General features: G+C 37.9%; 1 protein-coding gene across 1 annotated transcript; it reads left to right on the top strand.

Annotated features, from left to right (window-relative positions):
• The first annotated feature begins 7,706 nt into the window (after nt 1-7,706).
• LOC123240180 (F-actin-capping protein subunit alpha-1) lies at nt 7,707-9,007 on the top strand. The gene has a single exon (XM_044667594.1). It carries the CDS (start codon nt 7,707-7,709, stop codon nt 8,565-8,567), a length of 861 nt encoding a protein of 286 aa, XP_044523529.1. The 3' UTR covers nt 8,568-9,007.
• Nucleotides 9,008-14,294: the final 5,287 nt, after the last annotated feature.

Below are 14,294 nucleotides of genomic sequence, written 5' to 3'. Positions count from 1 at the left end.
ACAGTGAATGAGCAGCAGAATCAGAATTCACATCCAAATATTACCTGGTTGTAATACATGTACAGGACCATAACTAGAAACATTTGCTGTCTAGAGCAAACGAGAAATATGCCTTCAAGTCACTTTGTAATTCATGATGGGAAAATAATAATCAAGTAATCAAAGCAAATTCAGTTAATTGAGAGAGAGAATTAGTTCCTTTAGTGGCTTAGGATTTAAAATTTGAGAGCTGAAAGAGATCTCAGGTATGATCTAGTTCCATTCATAGGATTTGGGGTCCAGTGTTCTTAAAATTCTGCCAGAGAGAACTTGGCAAAACAATGGGTGAGAGGAAGAAGAGCTTGCATATTATTACTTGTCATCATTGTAGGAAAATGTCACTACTTGCAGAGGGAGAGTCAAAGAGAGAGAGATTGGTCTACCTGTAACTGGAAGGGAAAAGCCCTGGGAATAATGATAACAATAATAATAGCTAACATTTACATGCGCTTAGCACTTTATAATTATTGTCTCTTAAGATCTTCCAACAACTCTGCAAGGTAAAAACTATCACCATTTTGTTATTATTGCCATTTTACAGATGGGGAAACTGAGGCTTAGAAGGTTCAGTGACTTGCCCAAGGTCACACTATGCATTTGAGGTTAGATTTGGACTCAAGTCTCTTGGTACTCTTATGTATTATTCAATAGATGCCCATGAGGTTGGGTTTTCCATAGGGGATGCACGGATAGAGGGCGAAAGTAGATAAGCAACTCTTCATTGCACTATAGCTTCTGTTCTCTTGAACAGCTTCTTCCCCATTCCTGGTCAATGTTTGAATTTGTATTCCTGGCACTTTTTTTTAACAGTGATGAAGAAATACATAGATTATATTTTTGTGCCTTGTAAATATCTTAGCCTTAGCAAAGCTTTAGCGGCCCCATGCTAGTTACACATCTGCTTATTTGTACTGTTGCTGTTGTTGTCATCAGATTATACAGTTCTACCCCACATTGGACCATATTATATATTTGGAAAGGATTTCTTTTCTTTAAAAAGTGCTGGAGAGGATGGGCAGGTAGGTGGCTCTGGAGATTGAGAGCAAGCCCTGGAGATGGGAGATCCTGGGCTCGAAACTGGACTCAGACACTTCCTAGCTTTTAATACATAGTATTGATTCTTTTTTTTTTAAAGCCCTTACCTTCTGTCTTAGAATCAAGGTTAAATCTTGATTCCAAGGCAGAAGAGTGGTGACTTGCCTAAGGTCACATAGCTAGGAAATGTCTGAGGTCAGATTTGACCCTAGGACCTCCCATCTCCAGTCTTTGATCTCTATCCACTGAGACACTTAGTGGCCCTTTTAGTACTGATTCTAAGACAGAAGGTAAGAGACTTTTTTTAAGTACTAGAATAATAATGTGAGTCAGACAATTATTTCTGGAGAAGTAACTCAATACACATGCTCCACTGATAATGAATCACATCAGCAATGGACAGCAGCATCTCTATAGAGGATGGTCAGCACATCATTGTCATCCCCATTCCTGGTAAAGAATTGGAAGAGTACAGACATCTCAATCAATTAACCTCAATTATCAAAGCTCCCTGGGTAGTAAGCAGGACCAGGAAAGAGATTTTCAGCTTTGTATTCTGAGGACTGATTGACTCTTCAAGAATAGAAAATTCACTTGAAATAAAAATGGACTTGAAAACACACTTTGGGAAGAAAAATCCACCCCCAAAATTGCCCATTTCAAATACTGTAGTGGTTGTTTCACTTTTACAGGGGTTGAATCAGCTCTTAATTGCGGAAATAAATAGAAATCCACTGGAAGTCTTTGAAATGGAACTAATAGATCTATGCACAGTTTGCATAATATGGGTTCTCCCTTGTTTTCTGGACCTAAGGCCCAGATAAATTACTGAATGCTGTTTGCTCTCTGCTACTTCTGAGCTGTAGGATCTTTGCCAGTGTCTTCCAGGTTTGCTTCTGCTAGTTTAATCAAGCTGTCATTACCAAAACTGAAAGGGGCCTTGGTTTGGGTCATCTGGAGCTCCAAGGCAAGCATGAAACCAGCACTTTTTTGTCTCAGAGGATAAATAGCCAAGCTAAGATTTTTTATATTGAATATGATAGGCTTTTGTCATGGTTTCTTATTCTCAAGGGATAAAATCAAATGTCGAGAAACCCTATGGAAGGGATAGGTATGGATAGAAACCCATCTTTCTCTTCAAAGCACTGTGGACTTTATTCCTGCTCTCATTTCCTAACATCTATTGAATACCCAAGAGCACTGAAGATGCCCATCTCCTCAGTTGGTATTTTGTAAAAATGTCAATAAAGAATCACATTTATACAAACCACATAATTAAAGATAAAATGAAAACTTTGCATCATGCATAAAGTCTGGGTCCTTCTCATCATAACTCTCAAGTTGGAAGAGACTTCAGAGTCCAGGTAGTTCAAATCTTTAATTTTGCATGTGAGAAAACTGAGGTCTTGGAGCTTAAGTAACTTGTATCAGATCAAATAGATACTAAATATTAGAGGGGATAAGGAGCTAAACCCAGTTCCTCTGATTCTTTCTACTAAATTATATATCCTCTCTACTATTCCTACCTACTTCCTAACCCAAATAAGAAGAACCAAACTGAGAGAAATTACGTTTCCAAAATTATTAAATCACATAGGTTCCATTAAGTCAACATATATTGAGTATTGACTGGATTCAGAGTACCATCCCAGAAAGATTCAAAAGACTAACTCATAATTAGAATAATAACTAAGAGTCTTTTCACCCAGAGGGGGGAAAATGGTTGAGGGTGGATGAGAATGGACAGCAATGAAGTAGAAGACTGTCTGACTTCAGACACCAGGACTGGGACCCTTGGAGGTTTGGTGAGGAAGGTAAGAGTCTCTGGAAAGGTGTGCCATGACAATTGAAGAAAATGCACCCTTGGATGTTAGTGCCTAAAGGAAAAGACCTGATCACCCTTACCTAGGTTTGTGACTGGTAGTAGAAAATGCCAGGTATGGCACCTACAACGCTATTAATTAAGGAGCTGGAGGGAATGGAAACGGATGCAAAGATGAGTCTTTACTACTTCAATTGTAAATAGCCTAGCTATACTCCCTTGTCCTTTTCTAATTACTCCATTGCATATAGTTAATAGGTGAACAGCTCTAATTAGGATTCAACTGTTCTCTGCCTATGAGGGTTCTCTATCTCTCATACTCATCCACCAGGATGACCAACCCCACTCCGCCTTGGAAACTCTTCCTGATGAGTCTACATCCTAGGAAGTGGGTTAGTCTGCTTGCGAAGGTCATCCGTGGCTGTAAGCAAGAAAGCTGTTTCTGGGTAAGCCTGAGGGGAAATAAGTGAAGGAATGTACCTGAGACAAGCATTGACTCCAGAGAAGCTTAATCAATCTGTGAGCTGAGTCAGTCATTCAAAATAGTCAAAAAACTTTGGGCCTTTCTTTGTCCCTAGCAATGCCCAAGTTGTGGTATGACGAAGGAGTGTGGTTAGTCCCTCTACCTTCCTAAAAGAATGTTATCCCAAGTACAGATATTGCAGCTCAGCAGAGAGGATAAAGGGCTGAGGCTGGAGTTAGGAAAACAAGTTCAAATCCCATCTCAGACTTGAGCTATTAATGCTTTCCTTTGGTGTTTTTCCTGACCTGACCAGAAGCATTTTCCCATCTTGCCTCCCACTTTGCTCAGGCTGCTTGACTGCTCAAATTCATTCTGATGAGATAGAAAACCACCAGGCCTAATCACCTGCCCTTCCATGGCCTCCTGAGGTGCTCCAGCCCATATCATCTCCCTTGCCTCTTCACCACCATATCTGTCCTCTGGTAATATCTTCTCACTATAACCTGATGTCCTCTGGACCTTGCCATCCACTCCATAGCTTCACCCTTGGGACTCTGGGCTTTTCTTCCTGCTCAAGGAATGAACATTTGTTTGCCTTATCTTTTTCAAGTAGAACATGAGCTCCTTGAAAGCAAGGACTGTCTTAAAATGTCCCTATGGCTTAGCATAGTGTCTGTCACAAAAGTAAATGTTTAATAAATGTATTTTGATTTATTATTTGGACCACTGTAGTGACTGTTAGTTCACTTGAATTGGACCATATACATAAGGGTTTGGGAGTCATCATCCTTGATACCCTGTAGTAAATAGGACTTTTCTTTAAGGCACCATGTTCAGGTTGACAACCTCTTTGATACCTTGATCTCACAGTGCCACAACTCTAGTACTTTTCTCCTCATCTCTAGTCTTCTCCTCCAAAACACTTTATCTATACTAGTCTACTCATACTTAAAGATATCAGAGGCTATTCAGGACTTCTAGGAGTGAAACCAAGATAGCAGAGTGGAGAAGGCATTCACCTGAGCCCTCCCAACATTCACTTCCAAACAACTTTAAAATAAGGCTTCAAATTGAATCCTGGAGTGGTAGATCCAACAAAAGGCCAGAGTGAGACAGTCTTCCAGTCCAAAACAATTTAGGAGATTGGAAAGAGGGATCTATGATATGAGAGTGGAGGCTGGAACCCATGTGGACAAAACACCAAAGATGAAAGTAAGTGGTGGTGACAGAATCAGCATGAGCTTTGGGAGCTCCCAAGCCAGAGACAGTAAGGTGACCTAGAAAATGGTTAGGAAGAAACTATAGGGCATCCTTGTGTTAGCACTGAATGAAGTACTAGATGCTATTCAGCAACTCCATTGCTAATTCTGAGACATAGTTCAAGGGCAGGGAGAAGCACTTGTTCAAGATGAAGTGGAAATAGGTGAAATATCATTTCTGGTCCACAAAGGATCAGGGATGCTGAGGAACAATATTTATTGCAATCCCAAAGGATCAGGGGACTTTGATGGACTTTCCTGCAGACCAGGAGAGCAGTGACCACACCTCTCCCCACATCACAGTACCAAGAAAATACCAAAAACTTCCAGTCCCTCAAAATTGGCTCTGAAAACACAGTGGAAAAAAGCTTGAAGTTTAAGACAATGCCCCCTCAACTCCCATGCCAGAATCTGAGCCCAACTTTAACATAAAGTTCCATATCAAGAAATAGGGTGAAAAAACTAATAAACAGTGAAAAAACTGACTATAAAAAGTTACTCTGGTGTTAGGAAAACTCAAGACACAAACTCAGAAGAAGAAAATGAAATCAAAGCATCCACAAGAAAAGTGTCAAAGGAAAAAGAAAATGATTTGGAGAAAAGCCCAACAATTTGGAAGAGATTTTTTTAAATGATTTTCAAAATCAAGTAAGAATGGTAGAGGAAGAATTTGGCAAATAAATGAAAGCAAAGGAAGAAAATTATGAAAAAAATTAACAGCTTAGTAATGAGAGAAAGGAATGAGAGAAAAAGTAAAATGCAGTGAGTCACAGGGTGAAAATTATAAGATTGTGGCTGGAATGCAAGAGAAAGAGTTCCAAAGAGGAGAAAAGAGGATGTAAGCAGAAGCTGAAAGAATGTTCCTGGTCTCTCTCTCAGAATTCTGAGAGAGGGATTGCTGGAGGGGGGAGGGGGTTTAACTGCCAGCCTGGGGAGGAGTTTGGAAGCAGTGAGAGAGGAAACAGCTTTTGAACTCTGGTCTCCCTTTGATCCTGCTTGTTCTTCTTTGTGTGATCCTATATTTGGTTCCTGTCTTTCCTTGAGATACTCCTGCCAGCCAGTTCCTGATCTAAAGTATTTCTGCCTGTGAGACTTTGAGAGAGGAAGCAGCTTGCCTTGACCTGAACTGTTATTCTACCTCCACAGGCCCTAGCCTGCATCTTGGTGATCAGGCCATTTCGGCCACCAACCTTGATCCAGCCAACTTGCTCTGTTACCTTTACCAAAACTGTTTGGAGAGGCTATAGACTAGGAAGCTAGGATGGGGATATTTTGGGGGAACATAGAACAGCCAGGAAGGGTGTGAAATAGCTTGGAAGAAAAAGAAGCTGGACTTGTGAAAGTCTATTAGTTTGTGGGTAAGCAGAGTTTATTAGCCTAGGGACCTCTTTGGTCCTCTACCCTCACCCAGTTTTTGTTATTTTAGTTCATTAAACCTGTTGTTAATAAGAACACAGCAAGTCAGATTGTGTTTTTGAGAGTTCCAGGCCTGAGAGTAGCCATCTTGCCCTCTCTGCCTGGGAGGAAACAGCACCAATAGACTTTTGATTTTACCAACCCTGTTTAGTGGCAAAACTCACATCTTTCAGTAAGAAGACTCCCAAAAATACTGAGGAGACCAATAACTTAAAAAACAGAATTGGTCATACGGAAAAAAGAGCAAAGATTCACCAATAAAAATAACTTCTTAAAAAGCAGAATTAGGCAAGTGGGAAAAGAGGAAAAAAGCTCGCTAAAAAACTAGTTTCTTAAAAATTAGAATTGGGCAAGTTGAAGCTAATTATTCTATGAGACATCAAGAAATTATAATACAAAATCAAAACAATGGGAAAATTAAAAGAAAGTGTGAAAATTTTTCACAATAACAGCTGACATGGAAAAATACTGTGGAGAGATAATTTAAGAATTATTGGATTAGAAGGAGCTAAGAGGCTTAGTGGATGGAAAGCCAGGTTTGGATATGGGAGGTCCTGGGTTAAAATCTGACCTCAGACACTTCCTAGCTGTGCGATCCTGGGCAAGTTAATCCCAATTGCCTAGCCTTTACTGATCTTCTACCTTGGGACTGATACTTACTATCAATCCTAAAACAGAAGGTAATAGTTTTTTTAAATTAGATTATTTGAAATCTATGATCAAAGAAAGACTCTAGATATCATATTTCAAGAAATTGTCAGGGAAAACTACCCAGAGAGCATCAAACCAGAGGATAAAATAGAAACTGAAAGAATCCACCAATTACCACCTGATTCTCAAAAGATCTTTGCTTTTTCCTGGGAAAAGACCCAATGTACATGGACTCATCTTCCATAGGGATATACCAACTCACCTAGCCAATTTTTGCAAATTCTAAATTGAGATCTTAAAATCATCAAATTTAAAGAAAATAAATTGGTGCATTTTGTGGATGATATTCTTCTTGCATCCCCAAATGCAAAGCTGTGTCTAAGCGATAGCAAGATTCTTTTGTTAGAATTATACAAACGTGGGCATAAAATCTCCAAGGCAAAATTACAAGGGCTTTTCCCTCAAGTGCAATATCTAGGTTTTGTGTTATCAGAGGGTTCCAGAAGTATTACACAGAAAAGAATAGCAGATATCCAAAAACTGAGTGCACCAAAGACCAAGAAGCAAATCAGAGATATTCTTGGAACTACTGATTTCTGTAGACAGTAGATATCTGGATATAGTGAAATCACAAAATGTTTAACAGATCTAACCAGAACCTCTGAAACTAAAGCCTGAACATTGAGTAGCCTTAAATAAACTTAAAGAAGTCATTATATCTGCATCAGTGTTGGTAATTACAGACTATGCAAAACCATTCCAGCTGTTGGCCAATGAGATCAAAGGTATTGCTTCTGGAATACTTATATAGACTTTGGGACAAAGTTATCATCCAACTGGATATTAAAGTTGTCAACTTGATCCAATAACTGCAGTCTAAGGTGTCTAAGGTGGGTAGCAGCAGCAGCTGTGTTAGTCCAGAAGTCAGAAGATTTAGTTTTAGGATGTCCTTTAAAAGTCTATTGTTCGGCTTCCCGGCCTGCTTCGCGCCAGCCGCCGGGCTGGGCCAGAGCAGCCCAAGATGGCCGACTTCGAGGATCGGGTGTCGGATGAGGAGAAGGTACGGATAGCTGCCAAGTTCATCACTCATGCTCCCCCAGGAGAATTTAATGAAGTGTTTAATGATGTCCGGTTACTGCTTAACAATGACAATCTTCTCAGGGAAGGGGCAGCTCATGCATTTGCCCAGTATAATATGGATCAATTCACTCCAGTGAAGATAGAAGGATATGATGATCAGGTCTTAATTACAGAACATGGTGACCTGGGTAGTGGCAGATTTTTAGATCCAAGAAATAAAGTTTCCTTTAAGTTTGATCATTTACGAAAAGAAGCAGGTGACCCCCAACCTGAGGACATAGATGGAGCTCTAAAATCTTGGAGAGAATCCTGTGACAGCGCATTAAGGACCTATGTGAAAGATCATTATTCCAATGGCTTCTGTACTGTTTATGCTAAAATTATAGATGGGCAGAAGACTATTATTGCCTGTATTGAGAGTCACCAATTTCAGCCTAAAAACTTCTGGAATGGTCGTTGGAGATCAGAGTGGAAGTTTACCATCACACCACCTACAGCTCAGGTGGTTGGAGTGCTAAAGATTCAGGTACATTACTATGAAGATGGCAATGTCCAGTTGGTTAGTCACAAAGATGTACAGGATTCAGTAACTGTTACTGATGATATACAAACTGCCAAGGAATTTATTAAAATCATAGAACATGCTGAAAATGAATATCAGACCGCCATTAGTGAAAACTATCAGACAATGTCAGACACCACATTCAAGGCCTTGCGCCGGCAACTTCCAGTCACCCGCACTAAAATCGACTGGAACAAGATACTCAGCTACAAGATTGGCAAAGAAATGCAAAATGCTTAAAGCTGGATGTGAAATTCTCCAATTGTAACATGCAAAAAAAAGAAGAAGAAGAAAAAGAAGAAGAAGAAAGGAAAAATAAAAGATTCAAAGTATGGTCTCTTATAAGTAGGTGGTTTATAAACAAGTGTGGTATTTTGCTAGGGCTTTCAAAGTTAACAGGTTTTCTAGCCTCTTGGAGTACTATTGAACCAATAGCATTGTCTTAATGTTTTTTTGTGTGTGTTGTTGTCCTTGCCATGTAACTTCCTATTGTGATTGTATCTACTTGTAGGATTTTTTTAAATTCAGTTATTTTTAACAGTGTAAAGAGAAAGAGATATGTCCTGGAATTTATGTACTGGTTAGAAAATTTCCTAGCCATGAAAGCCCTCTCACAAACAGGCAGGCAATGTTTTCAATACTTAACCCACCTAGCCCTGGTATACCAGTGGTTTTTACTGATCAACCAATAGCTAAAGATCCAATGCTACAAAATATATCTACATAAAATCCTTTCTCTTCTGACTGCTGATTGCCACTTGATGGCATCCTAGTAACTGTAGATTTTTAAATATTTAGAATGGGGTTTTAAGGTCTGGAAATTCCATGATAACCAGTTTCTCTGGGAAAAATTTGGAGGTTTTGTGTTGTTGTTTATTTTTTAATCCAAAGACTTGAACCACATTCCCTCCAAGTGAACCTGTTTGCTTTCTTCCTTTTCCCCTAGTAACATAGTTGTTATAGGCATCTGCATTTTTAGAATATAGTTACCCCATTTATATATTTTTTTATATTCAAGAACTGCTGACACAGTCTGGATGTAGAAGAATAAATATTAAAACTTGAAAAATGCAGATGCCTAAGGAATAATAATAGGCATTATTGTGCTTTAATGCTTTGTGGCAGGTGACTAGAGTTTGTACTGTAAGTGTATGAATCAGACAAGTGCATAAATCACGAATAAAAACAAAAAAGATTTGCACCAAAGTGAGAAGAATAACTTCTAAGTAGTGTCTTTCTATTGTTACCTGTTTCTTAATGTACTTAAAGGGAACACTGGCAATTTACTCTAAATAGTTTGTAAAACTTGTTTGACATTCTTCTTCAGTCCTGCCTGCCAAGAACTCAAGTCAGACAGTGATACAGCAGCCCTTCCAAGAGGGTGAGTGAAGGTATGTGTTCCATAGCTCTCCAAACACAGAGCCACCATGGATTTGTTATAGTTAGTATCAGAACTATGTATGGTGAATTTATTCTACATTGTTTACACATAGGTGACCAGGCCTTAACAATAGGTCATTTTTTTAAAAGAAAAAAAAAACAAGTGCTGTCTTTCTATCTCCAAATACACATTGAAGAGGAGAAGGTTTGTGCTGAAAGTGGCATCGTTTTTGTTTAGTAATACAGTTAAGCAAGAGTGTTTCCAAAGTGTCCCGTTACTTATGTAAACTTTTTTTCCAAAATAAAATATATTTGTATTATTTGCCATTCATAATATCCATCCATATTACAAAATCCTCTGTACCTACTAGTAGAAAATACAACCGTTTTGTTCTAAAAAAAAAAAAAAAAAGTCTATTGTTCGGGGCAGCTGGGTAGCTCAGTGGATTGAGAGCCAGGCCTAGAGACAGGAGGTCCTAGGTTCAAATCTGGCTTCAGACACTTCCCAGTTGTGTGACCCTGGGCAAGTCACTTGACCCCCATTGCCTACCCTTACCACTCTTCCACCTATAAGTCAATACACAGAAGTTAAGGGTTTAAAATAAAAAAAAAAAAAAGTCTATTGTTCACATCAAATAGAAGCACTAATGAGGAAATTTTGTACTCAAGCTTATTCCAACCAGCAAATTTCTAAGTAAGAAATTATTCTCCTGGGTAGTGTCATATTCAAGCTCTGGGAGTTGAGAGTCACACCTTCATTGACAGTTGAAGACAATTGGACATCGGAATGTTCCCAGAGGCCATGAGGACAGGAGGAAAGGCAGTTGGCCAGAAAGGATATAAATAACCTGGCAGCCCCCTGTCAGGGACCCCTTGGACCCCTTGTCTTTTGGGACCTTGGCTTTGCTTTGGCTGAGTTTTGCCTAAACTCTTGCCTTGGACACTTGATCTTGAACATTAATTAACCTGTGGATTCTCTGATTCTCTCTGAATCCCTAGATATTTAGGCACCTCAACCATCTCTAGATATTTAGGTATCCCGGTGCTGGGTGGGGGGGGGGAGCCAGGAAGTGGGTAGGAGAAGAAGAAGAGGGTGGTAAAGGGTGGAATTTCCTGAAGGCTGTAGCGAATAACTAGCAGTAAGAAGCTGAGAGAAACCATCATCAATATTTGCATCATCCAGTTTTCTTACTCTGGTTTGACTATGGCCAGGCTGAGCCAGAGGAGGTGAAGAACAAGCCCAGCATTACTGAATAGCCTACAGTCCTGAGGGATTATTGTCATAGATTTATTGATAGGTCACCTATTCCCCAACCCTTTCCTGATCATTCCTTTCCCTTGTTGAACAACATAAATAAAGTTATTAAGTACCTTCCTGGAGTAGTTATTCCATCACCACTCTGGGAAGGGAGCAACACAGTCAGATGAACATTATCCAAGGCTGATAGAGCCCAATACCAATAATCAATCAACCCCAGGTGGGACCTGAAAGGGTTATCCATCCATTGACCTTTAGGGATCCTGCCTGAGCATTGTTATAAAGAAGGGCAGTTATTATAACATCCAGCTGGGTGGCAGGACTCGGGTGTCCCTGCACCAGCCATTAGGGAATCAAACCAAAGCTCCCTCAGATTAATATCTCAGATTACTACTACTAATAACCAGCCTAATAGTGGTAATATCCAGATTATCCCCTTCTTTTATAACAGTAGCGAGAATATCCAGTTAAAGAGATGCGATATATTAAATCCAGCTGTACTTCTTCCTGATTTTCCAAAGAATGGTGAACTATTACATGAGTGTATGGAAGTAGTAGATCTAGTGGATATACATAGAATGGATTTGAAAGACAATCCTATTAAAAAATCCAGACTCGGTATTATTCACAGATGGTTCTTCATATTTGTGTAATGGAATTAGATGTACTGATGCTATAGTAGTCACAGAATTTGAGACACTGTGGTATGGCTCATTACCTAGTAATCTTAGTGCTCAAGGTGAAGAATTGGTGGCATTGAAGCAAATCTGTCTTCTAGCTGATGGTAAAAGTGCTTATATATATATATATATATATATATATATATATATATATATATATGCTATGATTTGGAAACAATGAGGTTTTATTACTACATCAGGAAAACCAATAGCACATGCAGGAATAATAATTGAGTTGTTGGATGCTATCCAAAAGCCTAAACAGCTAGCAGTAATCCATTACAAAAGTCATACTTGTGGCAGAGATTCAGTCTCTAAAGGAAATCACAGAGCTGATATAACTGCAAAGTATGCTGCCCAAAATGCTCCAGTGTCTGTAATGAATTTGTCAACAATTGAGTCAGATGATTTAGAAAGAGCTTATGTAGACTCAGAAATCTAGAAATGGAAAGAGAAATTTGGACCAAGGAAAAAACATGGGATATAGATTACTAATACTGGAAAACTGCTGTTACCAAAAGATTTCTATACCTATTTGTGTCAAGCCATTCATACAAAAGGTCTTTTTGGTACTCAAGCTGTAGTAGATTTCATCAAAAGGTAATGGGTTGCACTGGGAATAAGTACTGTTGCAAATAAGATCTGTAATAGTTGTTCTGTTTGCCAAAAATTCAATCAAGGTGCATTCAGAAAGAAAGGTTTAGGTGGTAGACCTTTAGCATATTGTCCATTCGAGAATTTGCAAATTGATTACATCAGCATGCCAAAAGTTGGAAGATACAAGCTTTGTCTTGTAATTGTAGATAGGCTAACTAAATGGCTTGAAGCTTTTCAATCTAATACTAATATAGCTAGCTTTGTGGTGAAAGTGTTACTTCAGGAAATTGTTCCCAGATTTGGTGTACCACTTACCAAAGATTCTGATAAGGGATCTCATTTCAGTCAGAATATCCTTAAAAGAGTCTATGAGAATTTAGGAATAACACCTAAGTATCATGTTCCTTATCACCCACAAAGTTCAGTCAAGTGGAGAATATGAATAGGGAAATCAAGACTATGGTAGGGAAAATCTGTGCCGAAACTCATTTAAAATGGCTATATATTCTTCCCATAGCTTTGTTTTACCTACGTACAAGTGCAAGAGAAGATTTGCATATATGATCTTATGAAATGTTCTTTGGACATGCTCCATTGCAAGCAAAGACTTGTAAGGCTGTTTATATAGCTCTCTTAGGAGGAGATTATCAAATTGCTTCATATTTAAGTGCATTACAACAAAAGCTCCAAAAACTGCATGATATGGGAGTATTAATTCAATCTGGGCCATTGGATTATTCTCTTCATAATTTTCAACCAGGTGATATGGTGTATGTGAAAATTTTTGCTAGAACATTGGCAACACAAGAAAGTTGGGTAGGTCTTTATACAATTGTATTAGTTTCACCATCTTCAGTAAAGGTATTAGGTAGAGATTTGTGGTACCATTGTTTGCATATTAAATTAGCTCATAGAATTGATGATGAAAATGTAGAAATTGTAGAAGAAAAAGAGATCATGGAAAGTAGAGATTCATCAGTCAAATAGAGTCTGCAGTCAAAAAGATCAGTGAGGAGTGGACCATTCCAGTGGAAGAGGGTATTCCAGTGGAAGAGGACATTGCTGATAAAGAGGAGGATTCAGGAAATTAATGAACATTGTATAAAGACTGAAAGACATAAAAATTCAGCAGATAAAGACTTTTAAAAGGAAAATTCCAACAAAGAGGATCGAGTAATTAATGGACTAATGTTCTAAGGAATTTGGGTAATGTAAATAGCAATATGATACATATTCATATGCATCCATCACTACATATTACCATCAAAAACTTCAGAGAAAAGGAGAAAAGAAGATTTCTTCAAGCAATGTAAGAAGAAAAAAATCTGAAGTTTTGGTAGGTATCATACATGCAACAGTAACATATCACAACAGAACATAGCATAAATAACAACATAACCAAAACATGTACACTAAAACATAAACATGGGTAGGATACATTGATTCACTAGTTGAATGAGTGAAATGATGTATAAGTACTAACAAAATTATAATTAGTTATAGAATAGTTATTTACTAACAATGGATAATTACTAACAACAAATAGTTACTTAGTTTAGATTTTAGCTAGAGTAAAATACTATACTAAAAAACTAATCCTATGTTTAGTTTCAGAAGATTTTATTGAGATATGGCTGTAGTTATCTAGATTAGAGTTAGAGTTGGTAAGATAAGATAAAGTATTAATGTACTTTATAGAATGCATTGCAACATACATATGCATGTTTGTTATACATTACATAAAACATGTAACATATTACAGATCACATATCACAAAAATATGTAAATAGATATGTAAATAAGTGTATTATAGTTAGGATTATAAAATTGTATTATAGTGTATGTATATGTATATATGTAATATGTGTGTAAATATTAGTTTTATATATATAGCATACATATATATTGTATGTGTATTGTGTGTATATGTGTAAAATTCTGTATGTAGTTAATGTTTGATACAGGTTAAGTTACATACATACAGTTCTATGTAAAAGTTCAGTTTTGTGTATTTAGAATAAGATTGTTTAAATTTTCATCTACTTTTAAATG

Source organism: Gracilinanus agilis, chromosome 3 (assembly GCF_016433145.1).
Source record: "Gracilinanus agilis isolate LMUSP501 chromosome 3, AgileGrace, whole genome shotgun sequence".
Lineage (NCBI taxonomy): Eukaryota > Metazoa > Chordata > Mammalia > Didelphimorphia > Didelphidae > Gracilinanus > Gracilinanus agilis.
The sequence above is the reverse complement of the archived record's forward strand: the minus strand, read 5'-3'. Positions and strand labels throughout refer to the sequence as shown.

What these genes read in the sequence shown, in the direction of transcription:
- LOC123240180 (XM_044667594.1), top strand. Translation starts at nt 7,707, where the DNA reads ATGGCCGACTTCGAGGATCGGGTGTCGGATGAGGAGAAGGTACGGATA.